Genomic DNA, 19,308 nt, shown 5'->3' with positions numbered 1-19,308 from the left:
CCATGGAGAAACATTTCCTGCTATGCCTCGTTCCATACTGGAGTGTTTCCCCCCTGTTCTGACTTTGGAAATGCGCTTACTCCTGCTTTTGACAGGAGCAAATTTGCATGTGAGTTTGTAGATGTTCACTTATTTTGCAGCGAGTGATTACCACAACCTCTCACACAACCTAAGGGCCTGATTTACATTTTGATGGATGGAGTACAGATTGACAGGGTGTTGGAAAAGATTATATCCACCATTCTATTAGGCTACTATCTGCCATATTTCGAGATTACCACCAACCCAGCAGTCATCTCTATACATTGAATAGAACTTTCCATTGAAAGAGACTGCAATGGCGGTGGTTCCCTTCAAAGAATAAAAAGTTTGGTGGCTGCCCGCCATCAATTTTGATGGCTGACCACCAAACTTTAAAAAAAAATTGTTTTTCCGAAAACCTCCCAAAGTGGAGTTTTCTCCCAGGGTATTGTGGTCATTATTTGTTTTCTGCCCCCTCATCACCAGGTTTTTCCTGATGGTGCCAGACAGAAAAAAAAGGCCATGACATCATATACAAAAAATAGGGCACAGTGTAATAACCTTTCCTCCAATGGCTATACACTGAGCCTCCAAAGTAATCTTGCTATTGACTTAGCCAATGTGGGCTTCATTGACGAAAAGCTTCGGGTTTGCCAGTCTCTAAATGTGGCGAGAGGGACTAGGAGTTTGAAGGACAGGGTAGTCCATCATGTTTGTGGCAGAGTACCCTGTTCGCTAAACCCCTAAGTCCCGAAATTTGCAGTTGTGATACTGGCAGAATATCAGCTTTTGCAATTCCATTGTGCACTATATAGTTTAAGAATTAGGTCAGCCAAGATTTTGAAGTAGAGTGAAAATATATCTCTTTACAGCCTGATATCCTGACATCAACTAAGGAAGTCAAAATGCCAACAGACCACAACTTAGGGCTAGATTCCGATCACAGTTATAAAGGCTCTGAATCAGATTTGGCTTTGCCAAAACCAATTCGGAGCCCTTGTTTCTGACTGAATCGTTTACATTTCCGAACGACCAAGTATGATGCCTGTAAACCCTTAGCGCTGACCAAATCGGTTCCAGAAGGCATTTGGAGAGATAGAGCCTACCGGAGCCGAGTCATACAGCTCTATGGGCTAGGTTTTCTGAGCAAACAAGTACGATGAATGATTCGGACAGCCTTTTCGATTCAGTTTGCCCAGAACGAAAAGGTTGCCAGAATCAGTCTTTGGGGTGCCACAGCTGGCCCCCCCTTCACCATGGGGGTACCGTTGGGTCTCTTCTTCCCAACCACGTACAGTGTGGCAGGCACCAAAGGGTGCCTGCTACAGGGTGCACGATTTTCCACAGTCACCCCTTTCTTTAATGCGAGCCTGTGCACACGTTCGGTACACAGGCTCCCATTGAAGTGAAAGGGAGTCCGACTGAATCGTGTCCGGATGCATTCAAATGCATCGTACTCGTTCGGGTGGCCGCTAGAGCTATATGTAAAACCTGAAAGTAAGAATAAAAAATCCTGTTTGTTTTAGAGCAAGATGGGTCACTCAGGACACTGTTCAAGGTGAAGGCTTTATGAATGTTTTAAAAATGGAAAGTTATCCATAAATGAATTAACATTTTCCCATATTTGCTTCCTGCTTGTGCAATAATTCATCCAATTTTGTTATTTCAGGCTTTAAGACAAAAGATACTGTCCCTAAATTGGTGTCTGATTTCATGGCTAAAAAATTTGACCTTAATGGACTGGTGACCCACACCTTACCTTTTGCTAAAATAAATGATGGATTTGATCTCCTGACCTCTGGCAAGAGGTGAGTTTAATGAAATCATGTGCCATATGCATGAATGTTTTCATCTTTATGTGTTTTTCACCCATATCCTTTCTCTTCTAAATACTTAATACATTTGTCCACGTGAACTCAGTGTATCAAGGGGCTTGTGGAGGGCAGAGAGAAAACGAGAGAGAGACCTCCCAGGAGAGATAGACAGAGACAAATATATATGTAATTGTGGATGTTACCAGAGAAGTGCAAGTTTGAGGGTTAGAGTAATGCAGTCCAAATGAGGCAAATCACCACACAGGTTCAATCTGTGGATATTTTTTATATGTTTTGCAATGTCTATCACACACTCATCAACACTTCTTTAAACCCAAATGAGTATTACAGAAACTATAACACAGTACACAATTGGAATTGATCAAGAATGATTTGGGTGAGTTTCCAACCGCACAATGATAGGCTGAAAATGCTTAAAAAGGTTTAATTTTTCTATGTACAAACCCACATTTCCTTATTGGTTTTTCAACATATTTATTGTCCATGTGTCAAAATTGGCATTTCTTATTTTATTAACTATTCATTTTATGCCACCATAGTGCCCTACTGCATTTCAGGAGTTCTCCCTTCTAACATGGGGATATAATCAACAAAGGAATTCTATCAAGTGCCAGTCTGGTACTGCAAGCTGTGTGTACATAGACACCAGAGTACTGCAGGTTTCTACTGCCTGCTCATACATCAATTCTAATGATCACAGCCACAATTTGAGGTGGCTTCTTCCAGCCAGCATGCTAATATTGATCAATCATATCAAAGGGTGGTATGTAGCACAGGATGCACAGTGAAAAAACAAACTGTCTCTATAAAGAACATAATTGCCCATCGATTTCACAGTTGTGAAAGGGTGGTGATATAATTTAATCGCATCTGAATCCTTAGTGGGCTGCCATGTCACTCAGCATTTATGTTTGTTTTTCAGAAACAACCCCATAAAGTGGGGATTTATTTTTTTAAAAGAATAAAACAGTGGGGCCTATTCACAAAGATAAATTTACACATTAGTAAATCCACATTTGTGAATTTACTCTTACACTTTGGGGCCGATTCTGATTGGAAAAGGAACGACCGACACGGACCAGGAACGGAGTCCAACCGACACGTACAGGCGCTGTATGACCCATGTAGTATGATACAACGCCCGTGACATACAACCGAGCCGTACGGAATACAAGCTGTGCAACCGAGCCATACGGAAACCAGTGATTCTCCCGGAAAAAGGACGCGAGTCGCACCGACTGACACGAACCAGGAATGAACCCGACTGACACGTACCTGCGACGTCTGACCCGCACAGTACGATGCAATGCGTGTGCAACCAGACCGACTCGCACAGAGCCCAAGCTGCATGACTAACATGCACAGAAAACCGGGACCTGAAGCAATAGAGTCCTCCGCGACCAACACATATGCAACACAGAAGAAAGTCAGCGTGAAAGACCCGGAGAAGCCTGCCCGAGCCAACATCAGCGTCCGACTCAGTCAGAAGAACGTCTCCTACATGCCCAAAAAACACAAAGGAAAAACTACAAAAAAAGGACAAAACAAGCAATGACAAAGTCAATACATACAAAAAAATTTGTAACAAAGACACACCCACAACTCCACCTACATAAAGGACAAAAATCACTACCATGATCCTTTGCAAATACAACAGACCAGCCAACCAGAACAGAACACCTTCAGACAGCAACCACAGACACACTCACAACTCACCCATCACACAACCTTCACACCATTAGCACCTCTCCAAAAGCAGTCTCACATACACCTAGGAAAACTGACACCCACCCACCCTCACTTGTACCCTCACACACACATCGTTCCCCACCACCACCCATCACCTTGCCCCCTAAGAAGAATCCAAAGTTTACACATAGTGAGTTAGAAGTCCTGGTAGATGAAATCCTCAGAGTGGAGCCACATTTGTTTGGTACATTGGTACAAAGGACCCCCATGTCACAGAGAACAAAGATGTGGGTGAGGATTGTGGACAAGGTGAACGCACAAGCACCAATGTTCCGCACAAAGGACGACATCCAGAACAGGTGGTATAATGTGCGCAAGAGGGTTAAGAAGCTCCTTGAGAATGAACACACCTTGAGTCAGCGCACAGGCGGTGGCCCTCCTGTCAAACCAGTATACTTCAGGTCCTGGGAGGAGAAGGTGCAGGACATCCTATGACCAGAGAGCATCCATGGGCTATTAGACATACCAGAGCCTGGTGAGTACACAACCGATATACTCAATATTTTGTAGCTATACACACACATCACTGTCAAGGGGACAGTGAAACCATGCACCATTAGCAAAGCCACAGTAACCAAAAGATAATCATCCCAAGATGTGTCTGCTAGTCAGACAAACACAATACCTGCCATCTCATAGTGATTTGTAACTGTGTCATGACATGTACAAACCTAACAACAAATAGAACAAGGCAGTGGCAGAGAGCTACATAAACACTGTCAGATATTTTGCCACCACAAACACACTACCTCACAGTGAAGCTGACTGACAAGAAGGAATACTGGGTATGCTGGTGAAGTGAGCGTATACAAAAGCATGATGGGGTTTGTAGTCACAGATAATGCTCCCCTTCCCAAGTGGCCCATCAAGACTCCTCTGAACCATGCTGACATCACAGTGTTAAAGATTGCAGGGATTTGTTAGCAGGAGCTGAAAGCCATTTTTGTACTTGACAGCCATTTTAGTTAGCCATGTGCTTGCCATGTGCTGTTTCCTTCTTCAGAGCCTTGCACATGCTCAGAAGGGCCTAGCTAGTGGAATGCACCTGCTCCTCTTATACAACTGTCAGGCTATTTTTACTGATGTATGGAGAAGTAACTCTCCTCCCACTTTGTTGAGCAAGCAGATCTTGTATGCCCATCTTATTCATTTTGCATGCTTACATGAGCCAGGACCTCCCCTTGGTCTTATGCTGACTATGTAACCCTAAGCATATATAAGGCCCCTGTTTTCTGTACTCCTTAGACTGCCTCATACAGTTTCTGAGGGTATTGTGGGACGTAGTCTCCCTCATCTGAGGTAAATCAATATGTATTTTATATTTCAGCTTCTGTGCCAATTTCTTCTTTGTTGGTTAAAAAGGACCAGGTATCAGTGAGACCCCTGAGAAGGTTTCTATTTTCTTCAAATGGCACTCCAACGTGGACCCCATCAGAGAAGTGGCCATCCAAGGGAATGATCTTGACAGGAGACAGGAATCTACTGAGGAGGGCAGGACAGGATTCTACTAAGGAGGTACTCTCTGCACAGAGATTCTGGGGATTCTCTGTCTCTGCAACCCGGTATATTTCTGGTCTTCCGGATTTTGATTCTCCATATGTTTACCGCTCCTGACTGAGAACCTTTTTGGCATGAGTATTCTAAAAAGAAACGACTGTTTGGTCATTTAGAACTTGGCAGATAGAATCTGGACACTAAGTAATTGGTAAGTGTTGTTTTGATGCAACACTTGCTGTTGGTTTGATGCCTGGGCTTGGTAAGATCATTTTGCGACGCTTGCTGTGGCTTTAGAATTTGTATTGGCCAAATTGGGATTTGTAAGTGATTGATATATGAATTGCAATTTGTGTAGGCAGGTAATGAGGAGACTTTTCTCTACTTTGTATAAGATTTGAACTGCACAACGTACAAGTTTACTATAAGTGCTACTTTGGTTATAATATTTGCATATGTTGCGATATTTTTGGCATGCCTGTTTCAAGCACACATATCGAAGAATGTGTTGCTTTTTGGAGGTACCATAGTGAGATGTGAAGTAAATTAGCCGACTCCCCTAGAGGGAATACCTAAATAGGTTTAGGTATAAAAACATATTTCTTCCTTGGTGACTTATCCCCATGGAATTAAAATATGACCACAAATCAAACAAGGATCCTAATCTGCGCACTTTTAAAAATGGAGATATTCAGAGCGATTATTTGGTGTTCTGCCAGCCAAAGCTAGTGAATTGAGTGTATTTTGGCTTCCTGAAAATAAAACAGTCTGTTGGGCTGCTTTGTGCAGTCTTTTGGAATACTATTGAGAAGCTCTTCTTGTAAATATGACTTACAACTAGTATTTACAAATGGTTTGGTTCAAGTACAGTCTATGGGCTGTCCTTTGTTTCTGTCCTAAGTGTTGATCTGTGGGTTAAATGTGTGTTTAAATGTCTATGTGGTTTGTTCGGTTAACATTGGTACTTCTGTGAGTAAATAGCGATTGTGCTCTTTGTGAAAGAATGACTAGCCTTAGGCGCACTGTATTGTATGTTCTGAGTGTATGACCCCCTTTCTGTACATGTCTGGAATAAGCTCAATGTGTGTGTTTGTATTTTTTTTTGCTGTCATCAGTCTGTTATGCAAAATGTCATTTAATTAATATTAAACAAAAATTAAATAAAAATCCAGAAATGAACAATATGATATGCTAAATAACTACATGTTACTATTAAATTGATAGAGAAAGCAATTATGCACATGTACAAACAGCCACAATGCTAACAAGATGAAGTTAGAATTCATATTGAATAGGAATAAAATACGCCTCAAAAACGAAATTGTGCGTTTTGCAATAAATATACTTAATTATAACAGCATTTTCCTTAGATACATTGTATTAGATATAAGCAGGCAAACACATCATCTGAGTAAATTGGTTGTTGCTGAACTAAACACATATTATAGAACGATGCATTGAAATGCCTCAGTTTTAAATTAACTGTCACCGTGCTTACATTTCAACACTAAAGAAAAGCTTCCCAACAGCTGTGTTTTAACTGCCGCTGAGAAACAGCTGTCGTTTTGATTGTAGGCCACGGAGAGACAGGGATGTTGACTCAGCTGGGATTTTGTTAGTGCAAACACGGGGTAAAATCCTGCATTTCAGACTGCTATTTTTAAAAGTTACAAAAATCAGGTTCATTATTTTGGATAACAGGAAAACTTTTAACCCCTGCAGCGCTGCGTGAATTCCGCTGCAGTGCTGAAGGTTCTATTGAGCCTATGGACTCATGACGGAACGGTTCCGTCATGAGCACAGGCCAACCAACGCTCATGACGGAACCATTCCGTCATGAGCATGGAAGGGGTTAAAGTAGGGATTTCTTTTCGTAATGCCTTTTTACATAAGCACATTCGTGGTTCTGATGTTAAATAATGATCGTCCTTTTAAAAAGTGGTGCAAAATGTTTCATGTTTCAAGTTAGGCTTCTGTGCTAAGGCTTATGAATGAATACGTTTAAATATGATAGGCAAGGAATCAAGCATGCTTTTCATATGTGGAATTATCAAAATGATTGGTTTTATTAAAAAAAGAAATTATGAAACAAATATAAAAAAAATAAGTGCTTTTAAATTTGTTTTTTAATCTTTATAATGCTTAATACTCATATTGTGACCTCCTAGCATTAAAATTTAATTTAAGTTGTGTTGTACCGCATAATGAAGAAATTTGCATATGAAATATCACTCTGCGCAGGCGTAAAAAACTCATTTTTATAAGGGTATATATGAGATATTTCTAATGTTCAATCTCTGGAATGTGTAGAGAACATTCTGAGGATGACTATTATGCAAACAAATTATAGGATATTCTTTTTTAAGTGCCCCAAATATCAAAGTCGAGATTGGGCAAAATTCACTAATTTGAAAACAAATTCTGCCACTCAGAGCAGCTTTTAAACTGCCTTAGGTTTCAGTAAATGCACACATTTAGGTATAATAAAAATAGCTGACTTCTATATTGTTAGAAAAGTATACTGCACACTACTTATAATTGAAAATATGTAAAAAACCAGCAGAAGTTATTCTCTTAACTCTAAACTGACAAACAGGGGGATGGGTCTGCTTTTCAGCTTTCTGTCTCTAGGGTGACTTTGAATTTAGAAAGCCACATGGAAACCCTTGCACACAGAATAGGACAGCTGGGAAGGGTTAAATGTCAGTTCTATATTTAGATTCCTAGCATGGCTCCCAGAGCAAGGTTTGCTTTGACATTTTGACCTCTGAAACCTTTTGAAAGATGACAGGGGAGAAAAGGAGAAGTTTTACTTTTTTTGGCAAAAGCAAGCACTTTATGTACTCATATGATAAAAAACTATATAATGGTATATGTGAACTTTGATTAATAGAAAGCTTTGCCATATATATACAGTACTAATGCTTTTAGTCTGAGGATTACTGTACAAAACCTGAGGCAATTACATTTAGTTTGACTTCATGTGCCCTCATGTTACACTTGTACATTTGTTAAAGGGATTGGCGGTTAATTATTCATGTTTTTAGCTCTCTTAAATTTGATATGTACCTCCTATTACTTTGTTTATGCCCAGTTGCAACAAATAGAGGGTGATAGTGTTGACAGAAGGGAAATCTGTTTCAGGTTTCCTACTGTCAAAATGGGGGAAGGAGGCTGTCTCCTCTACAAATTAGGGGCTGGTAAAATGCATGTTTCTGTCTCTTTTCTCAATTTGGTTTTAGCCTGTCTAAGCTGTCTTTGAAATAGCAATGAGACATTTAATTGGCTATTCAGTAATACTGTTTTAAACATTGTTAGCATTAATAATATTAATAAGTATTTATGTTATGTTACTAGCCATCCTGTTTGATGAAATTACGACAGGATGATTAGTCTAGATTGTTGTCCCCTTATTTGACCTTTAAGGGGAACTAGATGTGGGTAGTTTTTGTTCTAAAATTCTTAGGTGATAACACCATTATTGTATGTTATTCTCATGCTACATAGTTTTGCAAGGGCATTGCTAGTCTTTGTTAGCTAGTCTGTGTAAATAAACTGACAGTCCTTATTAGAGCTCATGTTGCATACTTTGGATCATGAAAAGTATAATGCAGGGAAGGTGCCCATGTGATCCTTAGCAAATGTTTTTGAAGGAAATATTGTTTTATAGGTAAAAAGCCCTGTTAAATTAGCAGTTTTAGATTTTCCTGTTGCTCCTATAACATGAGAGCATGGTCCTAAGCGTACAATGTAGGTGCTTTTATTAAGAGAAATCATTTTAGAAGTGGCTGCAGTCCTATAGAAGTAATGTAAAGTTTATGAGCAAAAGTGTACAACATTTCCTTTTTCTTGAGGGTTTTCAGATTAGTACACAGGAATACACCAATATAAGGATTTAGGGTATGTCTGTGTTGTTTTTCTCTTTTCCTAAAAATTTAGTAAATGAATACAGACTTTCTTGGCTGCTTGGGATTGGGTGATGTATTACTCTTGTCAGTTCACCAACAAGTTTCTTTTATACTTGCCAATAGGTCCAGGCTGTTGTTTTGTTTACTCTCACATAAATGAAGCGGTTCTTGGGTGCCTTGCTAATATATGGGGCGTCCCAAGACTAGGAAGTATTCTGAGACTATGCTCTCTGTTGATAGACTGTTTCTGTGCCTTGTCTAAAGACCTTTTGTTCTGTCCACCAATAGATATTTGCTGCCTTACAACCATTGCCAGAGGGGCCTGGACATCAGATTCAGCTTGGGGAGTCAGCATCAGAACCAATCCAGCTTGAAGCCAAAGTGAAGGTAACCAGCACAGGCATTGCTGGCAACTAGGATCTCAGTGAAGGCGGAAGCCCTGGGTTGAATTGTGTACCCCTGCCACTGTCTTGGGTGAAAGACGGGGTCACAAACTAGAAAGGAGAAATCATGGATCAAGCTTTTGATGCCCAGCTGAGAGTCACAGACCGACCAGAACGGCAAAGAAGCTTTGCTTGAGGTGACCCCTTTTTAAACAAGAGTTGCTTCAGAGATCCTAGCATCAGGCCTCTGAATCCTGGTCCCAAAGTGAATGCAAGTTTGCTCCTTTGTTTGTTGGTCGAGAGATACCTGGGCACACTAGATGGAAAAGTGTGGCCCCAATGAATGAGCAGTGCGCCAGCAGAGCAATATAGGAGTTAGGGAAGAACTTGAGTTTAGGGTACAGGTGCTGTGTCTCTGGTGCCTGTTAGATTGAAGTGAAAGAAACTGGTGCATTGCTTGAGACACTGGACAGGATCACTGAGAGAATTTGCCCTGGTGACTGACTGCCCTATCCTGAAAGAAGAAACTTTTCCCTTGAAGCTGTGCTGTGATTCTTGAGTTGCGAGTTGTGCAGCTCCACCGTGGAAATAACAAGAGCCTGCCTGTGAGGCTCAAACAGACACAGGGAGAAAACTCCCCTCTGGATTGGTTGTACAGCGGCTTCAATTTCCCCAAGGACTTCTTCTTTTTCTTGTTAATAATGTACCCCTTTAGCTGTCCCGTTTTTAAGGAGGAGTAGCCCTTTGCAGCTTTTTGTCCCAATTCCTATGGCCCAGTGTTGTCCTCCTGGTCCCAAATATAATTGATGTTTCACCCCTCATAAAGGGAACACTATAAAAGTCTAGTGAAATGTTTTTATTAGATATGTGCTGTTGGCTATTCTGAAATTGAAATAGATGGTCACTTATATGCATAGGAGCCCTAAAAATGTTTACTAGATAGTTCTAGGATTTCCTCAGGACTAGAGAAATGATAATTCGGTTTGTGATAATGCTCATTATTCTCTTCTGCTATCTACATGTTAATTATGACCCGATGCTCTGTTCCCTTTGTATTCCTGCTTATACCTCATATGTACCCGCTTAATGAAATGTTTAGAATGGAAAATGCCCACCTAGCAATGAATTAAGATATTGATAAATTTATGAAAAATTAATGTGCACATATTTTCTGTGTTCCTACTGGATCATAGGTATGTCTTTAGCTCATGCTAAAATGACTATCTGTTAAAGATTGCAGGGATTTGTTAGCATGAGCTGAAAGCCATTTTTGTACTTGGCAGCCATTTTAGTTAGCCATGTGCTCGCCATTTGCTGTTTCCCTCTTCAGAGCCTTGCAAATGCTCAGAAGGGCCTAGCTAGTAGAATGCACCTGCTCCTCTTATACAACTGTCAGGCTATTTTTACTGATGTATGACGAAGTAACTCTCCGCCCACTTTGTTGAGCAAGCAGATCTTGTATGCCCATATTAATCATTTTACATGCTTACATGAGCCTGGACCTCCCCTTTGTCTTATGTTGACTACGTAACCCTAAGCATATATAAGGCCCCTGTTTTCTGTACTTACTGCCTCATACAGTTTCTGAGGGTATTGTGTGACACAGTCTCCCTCATCTGAGGTAAATAAATATGTATTTTATATTTGAGCTTCTGTGCCAATTTCTTCTTTGTTGGTTTAAACGGACCAGGTATCAGTGAGACCCCAGCGAAGGTTTCTATTTTCTTCAACAGGGAGCGGAAAATAACTGACAAGGTGGTTGACACTGTGTTGTATGTGGGGAGCACAAGGCCCTGGTAGGGGTTGTGCTCAAATCATAACAAGCAGGACACCACTGCCTGACATCCTGAAAGCCAACTTGCACGCCCTGCAACAGAAGCACGTTTCATGGGGGATGTCTGGCCGGGTGTGAAGGAGGACTTACAGCTCTACTTACCAGCATCTTTCGTCACACACACCCCTCAACACAAACTCCACACAACTTACCGGGGATAATGCATTGCCTCACACTTGATTGAAATATCACCCAAAGATCCACCACACTGGGTTCTGCTGTGTTGAGGCACAGTGGCTCTATTTGGACTTGTAGCCAAACAAACACCAGGACAGCACTGTCAGCCATCTTGTCAGCGCAGGCACACTCCCTCACAGGGAAGCAGAGTCAAAAGGAAGGAAGTATGGGCATGCTGGGAAGGTGTGTTTAGCCAAGAGCATGTTGGGAGTTGCAGTCACAGACAATACTCACCTACCTACATGGCCCAGCAAGCTCACACTGAACCATGCTCACCTCACAGGGAGTGGAAAAGAACTGACAAGATGTCTGACACTGGGCTGTGTTGTGGGGAGCACAAGGCCATGCTGGTAACTGGGTACCAACAAACACCAGGACTGCATTGTCAGCCATCTTGTCAGCACAGGCACACTCGCTCACAGGGAAGCAGAGTCAAATGTAAACAGGAATGACATACCTGTGCAAGCCACGTGATGGCCCTTGAGTAGCAATGGCCATGTACAGTCAAATCCATACATGAGCTGTTCATGCACATACTTTGACATGCACAGTGAAATGTTTCATGTTGGCTTGACAATGTGCAACAACAATATCAATCTCTGTCCGTGACGACTTAGGACAATGCAGTGTACAGGCACGCATCCTGACATACAGTTGCATATGTCATGTATATGAACCACTGATACAAAAATCAAGGAGGGGAATAGATCACTCATCCTGCGTAACCAGAGTCTTTACGTATTTTGTTACCATCAGAGAAACCCTCACATATGCACACAGGTGTAGGGCGGTATATCTTGGTTCTCCGTCTCAGTGTACTGTAGCAGCATTACCATCGGGTCTTCATTGTTGTAAATATGCTGTGCCTCCACATGGAGGTAGACCAGCTGGTTTCCCGGTAGTGTCCAGAGATGAAAAATAAGAGGGAGTTTCTGTGCTCAAGTGCTGTGAGTTAAAATCCCTTCCCATTCAAAGGCTAGTCTTTAATGGAAAAAATTGTGATGTATGTAGTTACAAACAAAGGTGTTGCGTGCGTGGATCCAGCCACTAATCCACTGCACTAGTGTTGTTTAGTGTTGGTCAACATGTTTCAGCCCCATGTGATTCTACAGGCTTTTACATCTCTAGCCCCCAGAGAGATCACTTGCCTGCACTACATCCTACAGGACCACATCTCTACCACTGCTGCTGTCTCTGCATCCACTGGCTACTGCTATGGCACGTACTCTGGAGAGACCCCCAGCCTTAACAAAGGGGGAGAACCAGGCCCTGCTAGACGGGCGTCTTCCACAGTACTGCAAGCTGTATGGGAAACCAGGGGAGCAGGTGAGTGTGCAGTCCACCGCCTTCCTAATTGTGCAAGTTGTCTGACTAGCAGTACTAGCAGTGTGTACACCAGTAGCAAGCATATGCACTGATTATTTTAAAGCCACAACGCGTGTAGGTACATGTGATGAACAGATGTCCTGCTGCAAAAGTGCAGTTGTGCAAGCTTTTACTTCCCAGGCAATGTTACCCATGTCAGACATGCAGGACAATTGTCCATTTCCATGGGTGCACTACCTGTGGGTTCTTCGGGCCCACCAAAGCATGAGAAACTTTGAAAAACAGCGAACCCCTGCTTGAGGTCGAATTAAGAAGGATTATTTACACAAGATCAAGGAGTATAATTGTGAAAAATGGACGGGTTTAAAACACGAAGGAAAGAGAATAGAGTTAAAGAAATGGATGCAAATGCAATTGAAAAAAGAGGCTGTTGCCACTGGAGTGGGGCTTAAACGCAGCCCCACAGTTTGGATGTTTATGTTCGTCACATGTGGAGTGGGCTTGGCATGTCAAGCAGTGAACACGCCGAATCATGAAACTAGAATTAAAAAGTGTTATTAATAAATATCAGGTGAAACAAGAGGTGTGCAACTCGTAAAAATGTTAATACGTCAATTTTTCAGCCCCCAAGGAGTTAGCACCCACCAAAAGCAAAGTATAAAGTATATAACTGAGAATGTATTGGACGCTTCAAGCAAGGGAAAAACATCCGGTTCAGCGTGTCAGTTAATTCATAAAAGAGTCGAGAGGAAAACGTTTTGAAACTTAATAGATGAAGAACATGACTAACGACGTGTCTTAATAAAGTTTTAATAATGTTTAAGCATTCTGTATGTAGCACAAATTGGTTCAGCTCAGTGAGGGCCGTGGTATGAACATTTACGGTTATTTCACCGTTAGTATGATGGATTATGGTAGTTGAAGGCTAGCTTAAAAGAAAGTGGATATTTGATTGGTAAATGAGGAGGCGGGTCACAGGAAGCAATTAAGAAAGTGTTTCTTTCAAATGAACGGGGAGTAGAACAGAAGGTAAATGTTTCCAGTATCACGAAAAGCAAGGCAGACACTATGTTTGGCAGGTACGTGTAAAGCGAAGTATCAGGAGAACGAGGGAAACAAGGGAGGAACCGAGTGTTTCGAAGAAGGAACACAGTGAGGGAGGATTAGACTGGGGTGGATAGTATCAGGATGAAGTTGTTAGCGGGAGGAGAGGGTGAGGAATAAGAGGTGTGGTACAGTAGTCAGAGTGGTGGTTTTGACCCGCCGGGGAAAGAAGTTCTTAAATTTAAGGGGTAGATAGGAATTTAATGGTGAGGAATAGGGGAGTTGAAAGCTAATTACTCTGAAAGAGGAGGAGTATTTCTACTAGGAAGCAGATTGCATTAAAGTGAATGTATATTTTAAAATAACATGTCGTTTGAAAGAAAACAAGATGTAAATGGTAGTAAATGTTTGTCCTATTGTTTGTTGACAGTGTTTCCCTGACGAAGGACCTATGCAAATGTCCGAAATGCATTGGATAATAAATTAACTGCTAAAACAAAGAACCATGCTTCTGTTCGTGTTTTGGGGGGAGAGGTTCTTCGGACCCACCAAAGCATGAGAAACTTTGAAAAACAGCGAACCCCTGCTTGAGGTCGAATTAAGAAGGATTATTTACACAAGATCAAGGAGTATAATTGTGAAAAATGGACGGGTTTAAAACACGAAGGAAAGAGAATAGAGTTAAGGAAATGGATGCAAATGCAATTGAAAAAAGAGGCTGTTGCCACTGGAGTGGGGCTTAAACGCAGCCCCACAGTTTGGATGTTTATGTTCGTCACATGTGGAGTGGGCTTGGCATGTCAAGCAGTGAGCACGCCGAACATGAAACTAGAATTAAAAAGTGTTATTAATAAATATCAGGTGAAACAAGAGGTGTGCAACTCGTAAAAATGTTAATGCACTACCTGTGTACCTTTTTTACCTTTGTGAAGACTACATGTATGTCTAACTGTGTGCAGCACAAATATGTGGCATGTGTGGTAATGTCCTTTTCACTTTGTCATCCTCACAGGATAATGCCCACCAGAAGCAGGAGATCTGGCTGACCATCGCCCGGGCAGTTAGGTCAGTGGGGGTCTACAAGCGCCAGATCCGCAACTGCCAGAAGAGGTGGCAGGACCTTCGGGGCTGGACTCGGAGGATCGCAAGGGTCCAGCTGAAGATGTTGCCTCCTCGCAGGAGGGGCAGACACTGGACCCTGCCCCCCCACATGTTCAGGATTCTGGTGGTGGTCTTCCCAGGCCTGGATGGGCAACTGAAGGCCAGACAGCAGCAAGGAGGGGTTAAGTCCATGCCTAATCTGTGAACTATGTCTGACATGCTATTTGCAGTCTTTTGGCCTGGTCCTACTTCCACATTACGTTGGTCTTGTAGTCCTGGACTCATGTCCCTCAATTGTGTAATGCACCCTCCTCATCTGATTATAGCGCAAACTAGCCCTGAACCGAATCAGGTATCAGAGCACTTTACATATTACCAGTACCGTTACATGAAGACACACTTTCATTTTAGGCACAGGGAGATTAAGTGATTATCCAAGAATCACAGGAGGTTTAGGCATCATTACCGAGACTTGAACCCAGATCCCCCGGTCGGAGGTTGATCCACAGGTGTGGCCCCAACAGTCTGTGACTTTTTGCACTTGGGCACTGTGTCCTTGCAGTCAGCTATGCTTAAGGTTCTGGACAGCATATATAAATGGGACTATGATGTGTGCTTCATGGGTGGGTCAATTGTTTTCACAATACCAAATCTCTGACATGTGATCTGTGTGTGCCTTTGATATGTATAACAATTGCTGGGCTGATTCGCCATATGTGTCTGGGGTATTTAAAACACACCCATGCAGCAGGAGAGTCCATTTAGTGGCCTCAGGAGTATATATATTAAGTGTGTCACACTTGTTCAGCCATCTGCCAACTGACAAGGCTATATATTGTTTCACGTTGACCTGGGCAGTCATGCCCACTCCAGGGCATTGAAATACTCTGTACTCACGCTCCTGTGCATTGACCTACAAATAGTGCTCAGTGAAATGTGCCCTCAGGTGTCTGCCTTTGTGTCATTGTGGTGTGGCTTAAGTCCATACGTTTTAGGGCCTGCAGGACATCTGAGATGTGACTATAGGAGACGATACCAGTGTGACATATAGGTGTGTGATCACTTGACTGTGCACAACGCTGTATGCAACTGTAAATTTCAGGCAGCTCTGTTTCATTCACAGCAGAATGTGAGGTGCTCATGGTCAGGGAGTCGTTTTTGCAGTCACTCATATGTCTGATTTGTGTGATGTGGGGTCATGATAGTCCTGAATATGATTTTTGCATGGGATGGACAAGTGCACTTGTCAGCTGCAGAGTTAGCTTTGCACATGACCTATGATTGTGACACAGTGCAGACTGTCGTTGTACGGATGCCGTGCCCCTGTGACATGGGACAGTGATAACTGATTTTCAATGCATGCCTGTGCCATGGCATTGAACTTGCTAGGAGGGATACCGCATTGGAGTCAAATGTGATCCATGCACCCCATTGTGGCATTGACTATCAAGACATGAGGACATCATTCTGTGTGTTTCTGCTATGCATCACAAGCATGTGAGCTGAACCTCTGGCCAGCCCTTCATCCCGACACCTGTACTGAGTGAGTGGCATGAGATGTGATGTGTGTGTATAGTAACACATTTCTACATGTTTACTTGCATGTCCAACAACTGTATAGGTGGTGCATGTGTGTGCATTGGGGAATTAGCAGCCAACATGCAAAAGACATATGGGTGCAAGTCCAGGAGGTACATGGGTGCCATGGTTGATGGTCAGACTGGCAATTGGGTTATTAAAAACAGTGTGAGCACTTTGAGCAATGTTCAGCTGACAATTCCAGGGCTTGCCCTTTGATGTTCTGTACTCACTGTGTTGTGTGCAGTCAGTGCAAGCGACTAATGTGGGTCTTGTTCTATCCAGATACATCCACGGCCAAAGGAGGGAACAGTGGCATGGACCAGGAGGAGCTGCAGAGCCAGACGGGGCCAGCAACTGAGGATTTGGAGGGACCCAGTGGCACGGAGGGCGAGGGGAGCCACACAGAGGAGTCCTCAGCACCATCCACCTCAGCTGAGGACCACTGCAGCTCAGAAGATGACTCCCTTGTGGGGGTGGGTGTCAGCAGCCACCAAACCCCAGCTAGTGAGGATGTTCCCACCACCACCACCCTCCCATCGGCTCCCATCCCAGAGGTCCATGGTGGCTCCCGTGTTCGGGAGCATGTCTCCTTCATGCCAGGCACTTCACCCCCTGACCCTGTTTCCGCTGCTGCCCTGAATGTGGAGTCTGTGGACTTGCTTCATTAGATCCATGTAGGGCAAACACCAATGCTGAGTGTCCTCCATGCACACACCAGTCTGTTGACACAACTGGTGTCGTTCATGAAGGGCATGCCATCAGGCATGTCTTCCCTACAGAGGACCAATCAGTCCATGGCCTCCTCCCTGACAGCAGCAGTGTCCCTCCTCCAACAGTCCCTCACCCCTCCTGCCTCTGCCCCATCCACAATTCCTAGCACCCTACCTGTCCCAAGCACACACACACACACCAGCACAGTCACCCATACACACAGACACGAGCAGCACACAACCACCCAAACCAATATCCAAACATGCCCGCAAACAACCTCAGGGGACTGATACCACACTCACAGGGGACGTTTTACAAACACACACACTCCGCAGTCCTCCAATACCTCTCCCTCCAAGATCCCTTCCCTTGCCTCACCTGCAAACCCATCTCCCAAGAAGCTCTTCCTGTGTGACCTTGGCCTCTCCCCCACAGATCCAGCAGATCCAGGGTACAGGGGGGAGAGGAAGACCCCACACACAGAGGGGAGTGCCCCTCAAACCCAGACATCCTCCCCAGGCACAGGCAGACTGAGCCCCCCACCTACAAGTCCCCCGTACCCCGAAGAGCAATACCCCATCCCCGCCCAGTAGCTCCACTGCACAGTCTCCTTTCTCCATCCCCCAGGCCACCACTCCACAGGTTTGCCCGCCACCCCTGCCTCAGGTTCCCCCACCCACAGATACACCATCCCCAAAATGCTCAGTCCCTCCCCCCACCACTTGCTCTTCCACCACCACCACTCCCGGTCAGCTTATTTGTGCCTCTGGTGTGGGGACCGTGGCCCCTCCCTCTGTCCTGCTGGCTTCACCTGAACCCCATTTGGCTCCCATGGAGTTAGGCATTGCAGTGGAGTCCACGACCACCCATTCTGATTTGGGTACTGTAGTGGGGACCCAGTCCAGTACATCTGACCTGCCCACTGCAATTGTTCCGGCACCCACACCATCAGACTTGTGCCCCACAGTTGTGACGGAACACACCATGTCAGACACCTCCACTGCAGTTGCCAGTGACTCTTCTGCATTCACCACCCCTTCACTGCCTCCTTCTGCTGAGCCCTGATCCTCTCCCTGCGGTCCGTGGCCTGCCCCCATGTATGCCCCTCAGAGTGGATGTCCCCTGTTATTAGCAGTGCAGGCAAGCAACGGGTGACAGGTGTAAAGCACACCTTATTTTGACTTTGGATATGGACTGGACATTGGCCTTTGTTTTTTTCTGGACTTCCCCTTTGAGTTTCTATTTTTCTGAATGAAGCATTTTTTGTGATCCTTGTGGATTTGATTTAGCTGTACATGATGTTGATGATATTTACCATGACCTTGCTGTTTTGATGCAGGATTTTCAATGTTGAATACTGAGGTGTTGATGTGATGTACTCCATGTGGTCCATATGATATGTATCCTGTTCTGGGCGGTCATCCATGTCATCCTTTGCAGCTAACTGGGTGTGTCATGATTAACTAATTTTGCACAGGGATGTTAACATTTCATTTGCATGGTCACATCTGTGGCTTGCACCCATGCACATATGATGTGCTTCCTATTGTCCAATTTGTCTATTTCCCTGACTGTGGGCCCATCTCCACTGGACATGCAGGTGTGGCCATCATTGGTGTAGGAGTCAACTGTGTCCTCTGTGCATCCTCTGTGCAACTAGCTAGACATATGTATTCAGTATGTGCAGATGACTTAAGTGACACTACAAAACCCAAGCTGATGTGACTAGTGCCTGCATTGGATGGTAAATGATGGTTGACTGAACAAGTGTTGTGCTGACATGACTGTGACCTGTTGGAACTGTGTTTGGCACAGATGTGCTTCCACAGGAGTTGAGTCCCCTCAAGTTAGTGTGTTGTTCCGTGACATTGCATGGTCCCATGGTGTGTGTTGTGTGGGCATGTCTGTTTGTGTTCCCATTCCTTTTTCAACACAGGCTGTGTACACTTGACATGTTTGTGTTGGTGATGCTTGCTGCGTTGTCCTGTGTTCATCGCACATATTTGTCCGGGGCTTACAGAACACTACTGTTCATGTGTGTGTCATCATTGGGATTTGTCAGTTCTGAGTGGTGATGATGTGGTCAGACACAGGTGGTACACAGTCAGGGCTCCCCAGGGTACTTGTTTGTTCAAAATATCATG

At 43.7% G+C, this 19,308-nt stretch overlaps 1 protein-coding gene across 1 annotated transcript in view; it reads left to right on the top strand.

The window, feature by feature from the left end:
* Positions 1-17,121, top strand: part of LOC144820226 (alcohol dehydrogenase 1-like) — a 274,811-nt gene extending 257,690 nt beyond the window's left edge. Inside the window, exons 9-10 of the mRNA XM_078677828.1 lie at positions 1,691-1,829; positions 16,698-17,121. Of these exons, the coding sequence (XP_078533954.1) occupies positions 1,691-1,829; positions 16,698-17,121 (563 nt within the window). The remainder of the gene's footprint in view (positions 1-1,690; positions 1,830-16,697) is intronic.
* The last annotated feature ends 2,187 nt before the right edge of the window (positions 17,122-19,308 follow it).

Source organism: Lissotriton helveticus, chromosome 2_1 (assembly GCF_964261635.1).
Source record: "Lissotriton helveticus chromosome 2_1, aLisHel1.1, whole genome shotgun sequence".
NCBI lineage: Eukaryota > Metazoa > Chordata > Amphibia > Caudata > Salamandridae > Lissotriton > Lissotriton helveticus.
The sequence above is the reverse complement of the archived record's forward strand: the minus strand, read 5'-3'. Positions and strand labels throughout refer to the sequence as shown.